This window comes from Raphanus sativus, chromosome 9 (genome assembly GCF_000801105.2).
Source record: "Raphanus sativus cultivar WK10039 chromosome 9, ASM80110v3, whole genome shotgun sequence".
NCBI lineage: Eukaryota > Viridiplantae > Streptophyta > Magnoliopsida > Brassicales > Brassicaceae > Raphanus > Raphanus sativus.
This window is the reverse complement of record NC_079519.1, coordinates 4,856,706-4,874,309: the sequence shown is the minus strand read 5'-3', so window position 1 is coordinate 4,874,309 and position 17,604 is coordinate 4,856,706. Positions and strand designations below refer to the sequence as shown.

At 28.4% G+C, this 17,604-nt stretch overlaps 1 protein-coding gene and 1 long non-coding RNA gene across 2 annotated transcripts; both read left to right on the top strand.

Annotated features, from left to right (window-relative positions):
* The first annotated feature begins 585 nt into the window (after positions 1 to 585).
* LOC130499655 (uncharacterized) lies at positions 586 to 1,136 on the top strand. The gene is made up of 3 exons (XR_008938538.1): positions 586 to 695; positions 786 to 870; positions 946 to 1,136. It is a non-coding gene; the product is annotated as an uncharacterized LOC130499655 (long non-coding RNA).
* Positions 1,137 to 11,545: 10,409 nt separating this feature from the next.
* Positions 11,546 to 14,075, top strand: LOC108823775 (nuclear transcription factor Y subunit A-3). Its single transcript, XM_018597056.2, has 6 exons — positions 11,546 to 11,992; positions 12,410 to 12,697; positions 12,873 to 12,964; positions 13,053 to 13,127; positions 13,243 to 13,413; positions 13,495 to 14,075. Exons 2-6 carry the CDS (start codon positions 12,454 to 12,456, stop codon positions 13,864 to 13,866), a joined length of 954 nt encoding a protein of 317 aa, XP_018452558.2. The 5' UTR covers positions 11,546 to 11,992; positions 12,410 to 12,453; the 3' UTR covers positions 13,867 to 14,075.
* Positions 14,076 to 17,604: the final 3,529 nt, after the last annotated feature.

Below are 17,604 nucleotides of genomic sequence, written 5' to 3'. Positions count from 1 at the left end.
TTCTAAAATAATGAGTTTTCGGTAAATGATCTATATACTGAAGTTTACACTCTTCACTTTAGTTTAAAATTTAAAAACCACATAATATAATTGAATTAATGAATTCTAAACTATCTTTCATTGTATATAGGAATCATTCTAATTATTTAATATTTAGTTTACTAAATTTCATATAATGCCTAGATTAGTGGAATTAGCATTATAAAAAATTTATTATCTAGAAAAACGGAGACAACAAAGGTTCTAAACTCTTTTAACATCATCTTATGTTAACCCCAAAATCGATGACACTATACAGATTTTCATATTTTTGAAAATTTTCCAAAATCCGTGGGTTAACACCCTTTTAAAATAATGAGTTTTCGGTAAATCTGTATATATAAAGAAGAGTTTTCATCTCTCCCATGATGCCACCTAGGATGCCACATAGGAAATTCATCTCACCATGTCTTGACACGTCATTTTCATTACTCACGTCGAAATGATATTATCGTTGTGGGCTTTGTTACTTGTGGGCTTTATTTGTAGTGGGAAAATAATTATCACGTCGAAATCGAGTTTTCTTTGTGGGCTTTGTGTTTCGTTGCTTTATCGTGCCCAGACCCAAACCTAATCACTCACGTCGTTTCACATCTCTTCCTCTTCGATTCAACTGAGCGATGATGCTGCGGTGGAGGCGATTAAGATCTGTAACGGTGAGTTTACCTCTTTAATCGTCTTTAATTCACTTCAATTCACCTATATTCGTCTGTGTAATCCTATATAATTCACTTCAATTTACGCAGCCAGGGCTGAGCTCAAGCCTCTCCTTTTCGAAGGATCTCAAAGGACGAGACTGGTGTCAAGAATGATCTTTATGATTTCTTACAGGTTTGTTTGATTGATGTTTAATGAATGTTCTTGGCATTGTAATGGTTTTGAGGTCTAATTTTGGAATTTTGGTAGGCTTTTTTCAAAGGACATCCAAAATATGCAAATAACGATTTCTATATCACTGGTGAGTCTTATTCTGGCCATTACATCCCGACTTTGGCTTCACGAGTTCACAGTGGAAACAAGAATAACAAGTAATTATGATTATTCTATTTTTTTCTTAAACAGGTTACTGCATTAGATAACAACCTGACCTCCAAGTATTTCAAGTCAGATCCATCACTAAGCAATATAGGAGTACAATATTTTTATCCTTTTTTGTTTCAAATATTTAGTATACTAACTGACACATGTTATCTGTATTGAATATGCAGATTAAGGTTTTTTGTTCTGGACTTGCGGATTGAACTGTTTTGCGTTATTTAGGTCAGTACCAGTTCTTGAGTATGAGAGCCATAGTCTTTGATGTTTTTTTTTGGGACATATTTCTATTAACCGAAACTGAGAAAGAAAAAAAACTCATAGAATCTTGTGGGAGAAACTGAAAACAGGTACATAAACATGCGTTAAGTCGGATAAGCATTCTAAAGGCCCTGAGAATCATGTTTTCGCAAGATTTTGTGCTTCGGCAAATGTGCATGCTGAGCTAAAGGTGAAGTTAGTCTTATCTGAAGCACAACATTAGCCTATCTTATTAATTTGTTGATGACAGGTTAATGATGCTCACAAAGCTGTTGGAAAGAGAAGCCGGTAACGATAAGCTTTTCGATAGAGCTTCACTAGCTCAAGCGCTTCTCCTCTTCATTACTATATGTGTTAAAGTTTAACAGGTTTAACTTGCAGTCAAAACTATCTACTAAATTGAGCACCCAACACATGGATGCATTCATCAACGGAGAATTGACACTAAGAGTTGGTTTTGCTAAGGATGAATTGTAATCAAGTTTGAGGAAACATTGCAGACATAGGAAGAGAAAATATCATAAATGTGAAATTACATGTTTCTGATATAGTGTGTAATTGGAAAATGAAGGAACTCAATTCTATAGAATCGTTGATTCTTTTTTTTGGTCAAAGAGAATCAGTGATTCGATGAAATGTAATTACATTTAATATTATATTGTATAAAATCAAATTTCCCAAAAAGAAAACAGAAAATTGCTACCTTGGTACCCTCTCTGCACGAAGTTTCTTTATCTTTTCTTGAACACCCTGCTAAAACACCCTAATCAATGGTCGCCTCTGAGTTATTCTGAGGAGAAGATCAAAAGATAAAAACTACAAGAACACAGAATTGTGCAAACTTGACAGAAATGTATGTGCCATAAAAAAAAGAATCACAAATAATAAGAAACATACAAAATACAAATCTCACACGTTTTGGTACAGTCGAAACGGAATGGAGGCCGAAGTTGAGATAAGATATAGCATGAGAAAGACTCCTAACAAATAATTTTGTTTTTTTCAAAAAAAAAGAACAAATAATTTTGTTACTAAATAGGGTTCAACAAAAGATATGATAAGTTACAAAACATAACCAGTAAAATTATTTATTCTCATGAAAGAACATGATTTTAAATAATAATATATTTTATTTATTTATATATTTATATAATATTATAAGTGATTTAGCTTGGAGATAGACTAATTTATTATCATGAAAAAATAATGTGTAAAAGTGTTTTAAAATTTAAATATTTTGAAATAAATTTAGTATTATTTACTTGAAATTTATATTTCTATTATGTCAAATTGAAATATAAATAATACTTATATATATATATATATATTATATATATGATCTAGACATCACATCATGGAATTAAAATAACAATTTTTAATGTTATTTGACAAATCATAAAAAGTATATGAGAAATAATTATATGTTATGGGTGAATCTTTGAAAGGTATTATTCATGTTAATATTACAATTAAATGATTAGTTTTTTACAATTAAGCAAAACCGGTATGACATATGTTATTATTACAAGTAAATTATAAAATTTATTTTCATAATTTAAACTAAATATATTAGTGTATGGTTAGGGAGTACTGTTAAAATATCAAAATTTAAATTTTAACAAATACCAATTCTGGATTACAACTTAGGCATTAAAATTAATAGTTCTAAAGTTTGGATTGCTACAATAAATCCACACCACCATTGTACATAAAAAGAATGCAATATCCCACAATCTTTGCAAAACAAATTAACAATGACAAAGTCACAAATATCATATGAAAAATTGGTCCGAATCAGAAATAAACACAATCACGTAAATTTAAAAATACGTTTAAAAATATTTGACAAAATATCAAATCCCGCCCGAAGGGCGGGCCTATCCTAGTGCTCTATATACTGAAGTTTATATTATTCACTTTAGTTTAAAAATTTCAAACCACATTATACATTTGAATTAATGGAATCATTAAACTATTTTAAGGGTATATAGGAATCATTCTAATTTTTAATATTTAGTTTACTAAAATTACATATACTGCCTAAATTAGTGGAATTAGCATTATAAAATCTTCATTTTCTAGAAAATGGAGACAACAGAGGTTCTAAACTCTTTGAACATCATCTTATGTTAGTGATCGATGAACTATACACTAAAACCAGATTTTCAAATTTTTGAAAATTTTCCAAAATCCATGGGTTAACCTCTTCTATAATAATAAGTATTCGGTAAATGCTCTATATACAAGTAAACTAAAGTTTATACTCTTCACTTTAGTTTAAAATTTTCAGACCACTTTATACATTTGAATTAATTAATTCTGCAATATCTTTCAGGGTATATAGGAATAATTCTAATTTTTTTTAATATTTAGTTTATTAAAATTTCATATACTGCCTAAATTAGTGGAATTAGCATTATAAAATCTTCATTATCTAGAATACGGAGATAACATAGGTTCTAAACTCTTTGAACATCATCTTATGTTAGTGTTTGATGAAACTATACACTAAATCCAGATTTTCAAATTTTTGAAAAATTTTCAAAATTCTTGGTTTAACCCCTTCTAAAATAATGAGTTTTCTGTAAATGCTCCATATACAGAAGTTTATACTCTTCACTTTAGTTTAAAAATTTCAAACCACATTATACATTTGAATTAATAAATTCTAAACTATTTTTCATGGTATATAGGAATCATTCTAATTTTTTAATATTTAGTTTACTAAAATTTTATATAATGCCTAGATTAGTGGAATAAGCATTATTAAATATTCATTATCTAGAACAACGGACACGACAGAGTTTCTAAACTCTTTGAACATCATCTTATGTTAGTGCTCGATTAAACTATACACTAAAACCAGATTTTCATATTTTTGAATATTTTCCAAAATCCGTGGGTTAACCCCTTTTAATATAATGAGTTTTCGGTAAATGATTTATATACTGAAGTTTATACTCTTAACTTTAGTTTTAAATTTAAAAACCACATAATACAATTGAATTAAAGAATTCTAAACTATCTTTCATTGTATATAGGAATCATTCTAATTTTTTAATATTTAGTTTACTAAATTTCATATAATGCCTAGATTAGTGGAATTAGCATTATAAAATATTCATTATTTAGAAAAACGGAGACAACAGAGGTTCTAAACTCTTTTAACATCATCTTATGTTAGTGCTCGATGACACTATACAGATTTTCATTTTTTGAAAATTTTCCAAAGTCCGTGGGTTAACCCTTTTTAAAATAATGATTTTTCGGTAAATGCTCTATATACTGAAGTTTATACTATTCACTTTGGTTTAAAAATTTCAAACCACATTATACATTTGAATTAATGAATTCTAAACTATTTTAAAGGTATATAGGAATCATTCTAATTTTTAATATTTAGTTTACTAAAATTACATATACTGCCTAAATTAGTGGAATTAGCATTATAAAATTTTCATTTTCTAGAAAGTGGAGACAATAGAGGTTCTAAACTCTTTAAATATCATCTTATATTAGTGCTCGATGAAACTATACACTAAAACCAGATTTTCAATTTTTTGAAAATTTTCTAAAATCCATGGGTTAACTTCTTCTATATTAATAAGTTTTCGGTAAATGCTCTATATACAAGTAAACTAAAGTTTATACTCTTCACTTTAGTTTAAAATTTTCAGACCACATTATACATATGAATTAATTAATTATAAAATATCTTTCAGGGTATATAGGAATAATTCTAATTTTTTAATATTTAGTTTACTAAAATTTCATATACTGCCTAAATTAGTGGAATTAGCATTATAAAATCTTCATTATCTTGAAAACGGAGACAACAGAGGTTGTAAACTCTTTGAACATCATCTTATGTTAGTGCTTGATGAAACTATACACTAAAACCAGATTTTCAAATTTTTGAAAATTTTCCAAAATCAATGGGTTAACCTTTTCTAAAATAATGAGTTTTTGGTAAATGCTCTATATACAACTAAACTAAAGTTTATACTCTTCACTTTAGTTTAAAATTTTAAAACCACATTATACATTTGAATTAATTAGTTCTATAAAATCTTTCAGGGTATATAGGAATAATTCTAATTTTTAAATATTTAGTTTACTAAAATTTAATATACTGCCTAAATTAGTGGAATTAGCATTATAAAATCTTCATTATCTAGAAAACAGAGACAACAGAGGTTCTAAACTCTTTGAACATCATCTTATGTTAGTGCTTAATGAAACTATAAACTAAAACCAGATTTTCATATTTTTTAAAAAAATTCAAAATCCTTGGGTTAACCCCTTCTAAAATAATGAGTTTTCGGTAAATGCTCTATATACTGTAGTTTATAATCTTCACTTTAGTTTAAAAATTTCAAACCACATTATACATTTGAATTAATATATTCTAAACTATCTTTCACTGTATATAGGAAACAATCTAATTTTTTAATATTTACTTTACTAAATTTCATATAATACCTATATTAGTGGAATTAGCATTATAAAATATTCATTATCTAGAAAACCGGAGACAACAGAGGTTCTAAACTCTTTTAACATCATCTTATGTTAGTACTTGATGAAACCATACACTAAAACCATATTTTCATATTTTTCAAAATTTTCCGAAATCCGTGGGTTAACCCCTTATAAAATAATAAGTTTGCGGTAAATGCTTTATATACTGAAGTTTATACTCTTCACTTTCGTTCAAAAATTTCAAGCCACATTCGACATTTGAATTAATGTATTCTAAAATATATTTCATGGTATATAGGATCCATTTTAATTTTTTAATATTTAGTTTACTAAAATTTCATATAGTATTAAATTAGTGGAATTAGCGTTATAAAATCTTCATTGTCTAGAGAAACGAAGACAACAGAGGTTCTAAACTTTTTGACCATCATCTTATATTAGTGCTCGATGAAACTATACACTAAAGCCAGATATTCATATTTTTGAAATTTTCCAAAATCAGTGGGTTAACCCCTTCTAAAATAATAAGTTTTCGGTAAATGTTCTATATACTGAAGTTTATACACTTCACTTTAGTTTAAAAATTTCAAACCACATATACATTTGAATTAATGAATTCTAAAATATCTTTCAGGGTATATAGGAATCATTCTAAATTTTTAATATTTAGTTTACTAAAATTTCATATACTGCCTAAATTAGTGGAATTAGCATTATAAAATCTTTATTATCTAGAAAACGTAGACAACAGAGGTTATAAACTCTTTGAACATCATCATATTTTAATGCTTGATGAAACTATACACTAAAACCAGATTTTTAAATTTTTGAAAATTTTCCAAAATCCGTGGGTTCACCCCTTTTAAAATAATGAGTTTTCGGTAAATGATCTATATACTGAAGTTTATACTCTTCACTTTAGTTTAAAAATTTCAAACCACATTATACATTTGAATTAATGAATTCTAATCTATCTTTCATGGTATATAGGAATCATTCTAGTTTTTTAATATTTAGTTTACTAAAATTTCATATACTACCTAAGTTAGTGGAATTAGCATTATAAAATCTTCATTATCTAGAAAACAGAGACAACTGGGGTTCTAAACTCTTTGAACACCATCTTATGTTAGTGCTTGATGAAACTATACACTAAAACCAGATTTTCATATTTTTGAAAAATTTTCAAAATACGTGGATTAACTTCTTCTAAAATAATAAGTTTTTAGTAAATGCTCTATATACTGAAGTTTTTACTCTTCACTTTTGTTTAAAAATTTCAAACCACATTATACATTTGAATTAATGAATTCTAAACTATCTTTCATGGTATATAGGAATCATTCTAATTTTTAATATTTAGTTTACTAAAATTTCATATAATGCCTAGATTAGTGGAATTAGCATTATAAAATATTTATTATCTAGAAAAACGGAAACAAAAGAGGTTCTAAACTCTTTGAACATCATCTTATGTTAGTGCTCGATTAAACTATACACTAAAACTAGATTTTCATATTTTAAAAATTTTTCCAAAATCCGTCGGTTAACCCCTTTTAATATAATGACTTTTCGGTAAATGATTTATATACTGAAGTTTATACTCTTCACTTTAGTTTAAAAATTTCAAACCACATTATAAATTTAAATTAATGAATTCTAAACTATCTTTCATGGTATATAGGAATCATTCTAAATTTTTAATATTTAGTTTACTAAAAGTTTATATAATGCCTATATTAGTGGAATTAGCAGTATAAAATATTCATTATCTAGAACCACGGAGACAACAGAGGTTCTAAACTCTTTGAACATCATCTTATGTTATTGCTAGATTAAACTATACACTAAAACCAGATTTTCATATTTTTCAAAATTTTCCAAAATCCGTGGGTTAACCCCTTCTAAAATAATAAGTTTTCGGTAAATGCTTTATATACTGAAGTTTATACTCTTCAGTTTTGTTTAAAATTTTCAAACCACATTCGACATTTGAATTAATGTATTCTAAAATATCTTTCATGGTATATAGGATCCATTCTAATTTTTTTAATATTTAGTTTACTAAAATTTCATATACTACTAAATTAGTGGAATTAGCGTTATAAAATCTTCATTATCTAGAGAAACGAAGACAAAAGAGGTTTTAAACTTTTTGACCATCATCTTATGTTAGTGCTCGGTGAAACTATACACTAAAACAAGATTCTCATATTTTTGAAATTTTTCCAAAATCTGTGGGTTAACCCCTTCTAAAATAATAAGTGTTTGGTAAATGTTCTATATACTGAAGTTTATACACTTCACTTTAGTTTAAAAATTTCAAACCACATATACATTTGAATTAATGAATTCTAAAATATCTTTCAGGGTATATAGGAATCATTCTAATTATTTAATATTTAGTTTACTAAAATTTCATATACTGCCTAAATTAGTGGAATTAGCATTATAAAATCTTCATTATCTAGAAAACGGAGACAACAGAGGTTATAAACTCTTTGAACATCATCATATCTTAGTGCTTGATGAAACTATACACTAAAACCAGATTTTTGAATTTTTGAAAATTTTCCAAAATCTGTGGGTTCACTTTTTAAAATAATGAGTTTTCGGTAAATGATCTATATACTGAAGTTTATACTCTTCACTTTAGTTTAAAATTTCAAACCACATTATACATTTGAATTAATGAATTCTGAACTATCTTTCATGGTATATAAGAATCATTCTAGTTTTTTATATTTAGTTTACTAAAATTTCATATATTACCTAAGTTAGTGGAATTAGCATTATAAAATCTTCATTATCTAGAAAATAGAGACAACAGAGGTTCTAAACTCTTTGAACACCATCTTATGTTAGTGTTTGATGAAACTATACACTAAAACCAGATTTTCATATTTTTGAAAAATTTTCAAAATACGTGGGTTAACTTCTTCTAAAATAATAAATTTTTAGTAAATGCTCTATATACTGAAGTTTATACTCTTCACTTTTGTTTGAAATTTCAAACCACATTCGACATTTGAATTGATGTATTCTAAACTATCTTTCATGGTATATAGGAGCCTTTCTAATTTTTTAATATTTAGTTTACTAAAATTTCATATACTAACTAGATTAGTGGAATTAACATTATGAAATCTTCATTACCTAGAGAAACGAAGACAACAGAGGTTCTAAACTCTTTCACCATCATCTTATGTTAGTGCTCGATGAAACTATACACTAAAACTAGATTTTCATATTTTTGAAAATTTTCCAAAATCCGTGGGTTAACCCCTTCTAAAATAATGAGTTTTTCGTAAATGTTCTATATAATGAAGTTTATACTCTTCACTTTAGTTTAAAAATTTCAAACCACATTCGAAAAATTGAATTAATGTATTCTAAAATATCTTTCATGGTATATAGGATCCATTCTAATTTTTTAATATTTAGTTTACTAAAATTTCATATACTACTAAATTAGTGGAATTAGCGTTATAAAATCTTCATTATCTAGAGAAACGAAGACAACAGAGGTTCTAAACTTTTTGACCATCATCTTATGTTAGTGCTCGATGAAACTATACACTAAACCCAGATTTTCGTATTTTTGAAAAAATTTCAAAATCCGTGGGTTATAACCCCTTCTAAAAATAATAAGCTTTCAGTAAATGCTCTATATACTCAAGTTTATACTCTTCACTTTTTAAAAAAAAATTCAAACCACATTCGACATTTGAATTAATGTATTCTAAACTATCTTTCATGGTATATAGGAGCCATTCTAATTTTTTAATATTTAGTTTACTAAAATTTCATATACTAACTAAATTAGTGGAATTAGCGTTATAAGATCTTCATTATCTAGGGAAACGAAGACAACAGAGGTTCTAAACTTGTTGACCATCATCTTATGTTAGTGTTCGATGAAACTATACACTAAAACCAGATTTTCATATTTTTGATATTTTTCCAAAATTTGTGGGTATATCCATCTCCAACTTGTGAATAGAATAATTTTGACCATATATGTAAAAGTGAAAACAATCATGCTATTTAGAAGTATCGGTTTAGTTTTTCAATTTTTTATGGAAATACCAATATGGAATAAAACAAAGAGAATCATGCATACATTAGATTGTTATAGGTTTATATCTCAAATCTATTAGTTATACCATTCCACTGGTCTATTAGTTATATACATTTTACAAAAAATAAATTTTATTTAATCTTAAACATCACTAAACGAGTACCAGATATTAGCAAGGTAAGTACTAACTTTTCTCTCCTACTTGCTATTTGTCTTGTTTTTGCAAGTAATATATTTTGTGACTTGGTACTTGACTTGATAACAACAAGTACTTGTTTTTTTAAAACGAGTACGATGCAAATAGTGGGTACGGAGCAAGTACTAAGTATTTTTGTCTAGCCATGCCTATAGACATAGAATTAAAATATTTACTTCCTCCGTTTCGAATTACTTATCATTTTAGAGTAGAATTTTCGTTTCAAAATAAATATCGTTTTCGGTTTTCAATGCAAAATTTATTTACAATATTTTCTACTCTATTTTTTTATTGGTTAATATATGGTTAGATGTATTGGTAATAGTGTTTTTATTTTGAAAATATGTAGAATTAAATGTTTTCTTAATTTGTGTGCATAAACCTAGAACGACAAATAATATGAAACGGAAAGAGTAATAAATTGTTAAAAAAAATCAAGAAAACAACGAAGTAGCAATTATTATGTTTTTGGTTGTTCCAAGGATAAAGAAGGCATAACAATATGCTTGACTTGTACTTAAGCTTTTTTTCGTTAGCCAAAAAGAAGAAGGTTAGGTACTTGACTAAGAGCATCTCCAATGTAAAACTCCATATTTTACTTTAAAATAGAGTAAAAGTGAATATGGAGTAAAAATGCTCTAATCTACTCCATTTTCCATTTCATAATGGAGTAATGAACAAACAAAAAAATAGATTACTCTATTTATGGAGTAAATTTCATTATGGAGTTGGATATGAAGTTGAGTTGGAGCATTTCTTACTCTATGTTCACTTTTACTTTATTTTGAAGAAAAAAATGGAGTTGAATTGGAGATGCCCTAAGAAATCAACCTAAATTTTAGTATAATACAATCCTTATTCCTATCTGATTTTGCATGCTTCCAGTTCCACTTCCCTTAAACTACTATACTCAAGAAAGTTGGTTCTAATAGTAAGTCTATTAACTTGTAGATACAAACTGAAACATTATCCCCAAAATGAAAGTTGTTAGTTTATTCTAACAAAGCGTGTGAATTTACGAGCTAAGAGGCGGCTAAAGACTAAGTAAAGACCTAAGGACAGTTCACACAAATTTGAAAGCTTTCGTTGTCTGGAAACGACAACACACTTTGGACAAAAAGCTAAATATCAAATTAATTAATATAGTTATTTAGCTTAACTAACATTTAGACCCAAAAAAAAAAAGTTATTTAGCTTAACGTGGCCAAAGATGGCTTATACTTTTTGGCTTCACTACTAGATTAGATTAGATTAGATTAATTAGGAAGACATCATACAGCAACAAGAAAAGTTTATTATATTCGAAATATAAGATAGGGGAAAAGGTTAACATAAGGCCACCTTACACAATACATTATTGGTAAAGTGATTAAACAGAAAAAGGTTCAATTGCTAAACTAATTTGTTAGAGATAAGAATCATTTTGAGTTGCATTATTCATTTGTTTTTTTAATATGTAGTTTTTAGGATTTTCCTAATTTTAATTTTTTACTTTTAGAAATTTAGGAATCTGAAATAGTTGTGCCGGTTTCAAATAAAGAAAATGTTCCTAGAAAATATAAGTCTTTTGATTCTGTATGTTTGGGTAAAGTAAATCAAACTCTTATTAAATGAAATAATTAAAGCACTTGAAGACAATAATAATGAACCAGAAGAAGAAGGTGGTAGTGCTGCTCATGGCCATGGTGGTTTCCCAGGAAAGGTAACAGAGAGAGAAAGAGAAAGAGAGAAACAAATCGAGTGGAGACAAAGAAAGCACAAGACGAAGATCATACAGTCACACACTGATTCACTTAGCTTCAAGAAGACAAGAACAGCTTACTCTGTAAAGGACAAGGAGACATGCAAAGCTAATCCGTGTCCTTTCTTCATCGGTCGTTTCATCCAAAACTCGAAAGGTTTCTCTCTAGTCTCTTGTTCGAAAGGTTTTTGGTGTTGAATCTCTTTCAAAGTTTTCCCCCTTTTTGGTGTATCTATCTGTCTTGTGGCGTGAGATTGATGTTATTGGTTACTGATTTGGTAATCCTTTCAAGTCAACGACTTTTTTTTTTTGCCAAAAGTGATGACTGTCACAACTTGTGTGTTTGTTTCTTGGTCGGAAGATTTCTAATTTCGACCAATCATAACAATCTCTGGTTTACCTAAGATGGTACTATTCCAATCAGAGTTCATTTAGATACGACTTCTTGTGTTGGTTAAAAACACTATATCAATTTAGAAACTTTGCAATTTCTATTTCTAGGTTTTAAAAGGATCTTCTTTTATGTAATATCTTTGTCCAAATAGTCTAATCTTTTTTTTTTCTAATTATATAGGTCTTCATTCTTCTTCTTGTGGGAACTAGCTTGTTTGACATCAGATGAGTAAGAAAGGTTCCAGTTTGCCATACCTTAATACTAGCATCGCATGGGGAGTGCTTCCAACTGAACCCCTAAACTTGAAGACGGTGGATGCAAGGCCTGGACATATGCACACCACAAAGCAAATCAGTTTCCAGGACCAGGATTCACCTTCAACTCAGTCCACTTGTCAGTCTTACACTGAAGTTGCAAGTAGTGGAGATGATCATCCTTCCAGACAAATCTCCTTTTCAACCAAATCAGGTCAGTTCCAAAGGGTTTCTGTTACTTCCTCCCATTGAGATCACATATAGACTCTTGATTAACGTCTTGAGATGATCTTTGATTGAGTATATGTTCAATACTCATGTTATCTACAAGAGAGTCGAGTAGTTTTCAATCAAGACTGTTATCATCTCTTTCTCATTTTCTTGTCTAGGATCTGAAGAAACTCAGCGGAAGGTATCTGCAACTCATGCTAAATCAGGCGCAATGACATCATTCCCAAACATGCACTTTGCTCCTACGCAGGTACTTGTAAAGTTGTAAGCCTTTAATTTGTAATAATAACAATCATCTGATGGTGGTGGACTGATACCTTATATCATACATGGTGCAGGCTAATTTCTCATTTCACTATGCTGATCCACATTATTGTGGTTTGTTAGCTACAACATATCTACCACAAGCACCGGTTAGTAAAGACCTTCCCTTTCATATACTCTCTTCTGCTATGCATTGTAATGGTAGATTATCTTTCAGTGTTATTAGTCCATATGATCTAAAGTCTCTTCAATCTATTTTTGCAGACATGCAATCCCCAAATGGTTGGTATGGTTCCTGGTAGAGTTCAGTTACCAGTGGAGATCACTGAAACAGAGCCAGTCTTTGTCAATGCGAAGCAATACCATGCAATCATGAGGAGAAGGCAGCAACGTGCCAAGCTTGAAGCTCAGAACAAATTAATCAAAGCCCGGAAGGTATACTATGGACCAACAACACAAACCAAACCTTCCATTTAGAAAGCTTTTGCTCATCTCTGTTTTTTCTTACTGCAACAGCCGTATCTTCATGAATCTCGACATGTCCATGCTCTTAAAAGGCCAAGAGGATCCGGTGGAAGATTCCTCAACACCAAAAAACTTCTTCAAGAATCCCAACAGGCTGCTCCTAAACAACAGGAACATGACAAAAGGACAAACATGTCTAGATTCCAAGCTCATATGCTGCATCACAACAAAGACCGTGGCTCGACCACATCTGGCTCTGACATCACATGTGTTTCCGACGGTGCTGCTGATATTTTCGGACACACTGAACTCCAGTTTTCAGGTTTTCCAACAACTCAGACTAACCGAGCTATGCTTGTTCATGGTCAATCCAACGACATGCATGGAGGTGGGGACTTGCACCATTTCTCTGTCCATATCTGAGACATTGGATCTTTTTGGTGCTGGTTTCATGTTTCCCACCAAAAGGGGAAGTCATCCTTGGCTACTACTACTAGTTGTTATGTTTTCATTTCACTTTGTCTATGTTTTGAGACATCACCACAAGAACAAGAACTACCATAATCTTCGCTTACCATGTATCCTGTGTAAAACTAGTGGTTTGATTTTCGTATAAACTTTCAGTTCCACTTTGTGTGTTTCTTTTCATCATTTTTCGTACTTCATGTGTGCATGTAATGAGGAAGTCTCCGGATTCTGTATGAATATGATAAATAGAACACACAGATATTCTGCTTTCCACTCCTTGGTTTTGTGGAAGGGACATGTCTATATATATATAACAAAAGAAGTTGTTCAAAAAAAAAGGTATCAATTTTCTCTTTTTATGTCTATATATTCATGATATATATGCATAATACAACTTTGGTCAGTGAACCCAAAATTAATGAAAAAAAACAATACTAGATGGCAGTGTTAGATGAGTTTTCTTTTAAAAAAGAAAAACAAAGGAAGATCTATACTAATAAAGTTGAGTTTTTTATCTCCTTGGGGGGGAAAAAGCCATGTGGCATTCTCCATTAAATAATTAAAATATTTTTCAATTTTATTTAATTTGTTTTGGTGTTAATTGTGATTATGTGTTAGTTTATTTTTGTTATTGACAATTTATTACAATGATGTTTTAATTTTGGATTGAAAGTTTAATTTACTATGAATCTTATGTTTTCATCTTTTTTAGATTTCATAACTCTTATGTTACATATTTTTTATAATACTTTAAACTACTTTTTAATATTTTGTATGTCAAATAAAAATACAAAAATGGAAACTAAAGTTAAGTATTTTCAAACAAAAAAAAAACATAAAATAGATACATATCCAAACTATTACTTTATGTTTGAAAACATTTAAAATATTAACTTTAGTTTTTATATATTTATTTTCATAACTAATATATAATTATATAATAAAACTAATTCATTTACTAAACCGCGGTTCACCCACGGTTGATTCAATGATCTAGAGACCCGGTAAATCGTACGGTTCAATGTCTGGATCGGGTGTCAAAACACTGGTTTATAGAGTTTTTCTGTCTTTGATATTGACGATGAGAATGGAGCCTCTACGATTCTCCTTCTTTAACGCAATCGACGTAACCGTCATGTAATCAATCTAGAAATTACACTCATCTCACTCTAATAATGTTTAGTAATTGATGGCGATTCAAGTCCAAAAGATTAACATTTGGTCTATTGGTATTGACACATAAACTCTATGGTATCTTTCCATGTTACACTTTGCAAGGAAACCAATAACTTCCCTGATGCATGATATCCGTGTTTACATTTTAAAAACCGTGAACATGATTAATATACTCTTGAAACTTAACTAAAAAAAAAATCATTACTTCCAATCTAAAATAAAAATAAAAATGTTGTTGGTTGCTAAAGTTATTTAAAATTGATGTAAACCACACCACTCTCACCATTAATCCTTTACACCACACTAACCATTTACTGTCAAAACCATTATTAAATGGAACAAGTCAGCAAGCTCCAATGTCACAGATAGTTAGAAATTGTCTTTCTCATGATCGTTATAGATGTTAACATCTCATTTACTAATTAACAAATTGACTTTTTACTAGGAAGATTTGGTGAAATTGTTCCATTCCGATTAAAATAGAAGTTGTCCATTAAATAGAAGAGTTTATGAACCATTTATAGTTTTTAGATAAAAAACATATTTAGATTCATATTAATATTCGTTGATATTCTAAATAAGGGTGGACAAACAAGAATTTCGTTATGAACACACACAAAATCTTCCATTATAACAAAACTAATATAGAAAATAATTTCATGTTTCTTATTTTAAGATATATTTTTTTGAGAGACCTTGAAACCAAAGTAACACATACAACTCGCACCTCTATATTTTAAAAGTCAACATGGTAATTTTAAAAATATATATTAGATACTCACCAATTATTTTACCAAAAATTGACACTTCACCCTTATTTTTTATAAATTTAAAAAATTTGAAACGTATTCCATCTTTCTATTATTTGAACTAAATATATTAGTAAAAGTTTATAGTTCATATATAGTTATTTCAATAATTAATAATATAAGTATGTTCTCTATATAAAACATCAATTTTTTTTATGTTTAAATTCCAACTAAATTAATTTTGTTATGACTATCGACTTTTTATTCTATTATTATTAAATTGATTAGTAACAACCACTTATGCTATTACACTTTGAATTAAACAACTTCAAACAAAGTAATGCACTACGGTCACTAACCACTATATAAAAAGATCAGAAAAGATCATTTTTAATGTATTTTTATTTTCATATTAACATATTTTATTTGTTAAGACTATATAATAATTTATAAATTTATGTAAAAATATAACATACGAACCATATTCGTGTAATTGGCGGAAGAAATGGGTTTGGCTAGGGTTGTTACGTCAAAACATATTCGTATGTATGAGTATGATCAATTATTGCGTGTTTTACCAATTTAATTTCCGAGTTGTTGAATTCATTATGGCCTTGGGTAGGGACAGTAACGGGTGGTCGAAGTGTTTGTTTGGCGTTGAGCGCTACGAATACAATAATCTTGTTTACAAATGTTAAAACCGTATAATTCAATACCGTATTAATTTAATTAATACTATGATGGTCTAATTAAAACTTAACCATCAACCATCTACCATCTAAAACATAGATACATTTTTCTTCAAAGTTCCGAAAACTATAGTTTAAATAAATATATTAAGTTAAATAATGTAGCCTAGTTGAACATACAGTGAAACCTCTATAAATTAATAATGTTGGAATTACATCAAACTATAATTTTTTATTAATTTATAGAGATTATTAATTTATCGATATATTAGTTGAACCAAAAATTTAATTTGAGACTATAAAATTATATTAATTTATAGAAATATTAATTTATAGATTATTAATTTAAAGAGGTTATACTGTAGTTGATTACTTAGGGCATCTCCAACCCTACTCCATTTTTTACTCCAAACATCATTTTGGAGTAAAATCCTCTCCAACCCCACTCCATTTTCAACTCCAAAATGGAGTAATGGCTAGGGTTACTCTATTTATGGAGTAATCTTACACATTACTCCATTTTGGAGTTGAACTTTTTTTATTTATAAAATGGTCCTTTAAATCTTTAATGTTCTTATTTCTTACTTAAATAATATTTTAAAATGAAAAAATAACATGAAAGTAAGATATTTTATTATTTAATAATTTGACAAAAAATGCATAACATAATTAAAACAACATAAATAATATAAAATAAAAATAACATAAAATAAGTGATTTAAATGTCCGGCTTTAAAATTTGCTTGCTCGATTTAGGAATATCAAAAATAAAGAAGCTCATTTTTTAATTACGAAATGCATTAGTTGATCATTTGTGGGAAGAATATTCTAATACTTATTATTGAACCAACTTATATATTATGTTTTATTCTATTTTTATGATTTTTTGTACCTTTTAATAATAAATATTTAATTTAAATAAATTATATTTTAAGGCATTTTTGCAAACATAAAATAGTTGGGGTTAATTGGTAAACTTTTATAAGTATAAGATATTACTAACAATTATTAACTATTTTTGAAGTAAAAATGGAGTAATATATTGGAGTAAAACCTTACTCCATTTTGGAGTTGCATCA

Bases quoted from the DNA above. Each gene is read 5' to 3' on its own strand.
- LOC108823775 (XM_018597056.2), top strand. From the start codon at position 12,454: ATGAGTAAGAAAGGTTCCAGTTTGCCATACCTTAATACTAGCATCGCA. The intron at 12,965-13,052 runs GTACTTGTAAAG...TACATGGTGCAG, and splicing joins TGCACTTTGCTCCTACGCAG to GCTAATTTCTCATTTCACTA. The intron at 13,128-13,242 runs GTTAGTAAAGAC...CTATTTTTGCAG, and splicing joins CATATCTACCACAAGCACCG to ACATGCAATCCCCAAATGGT.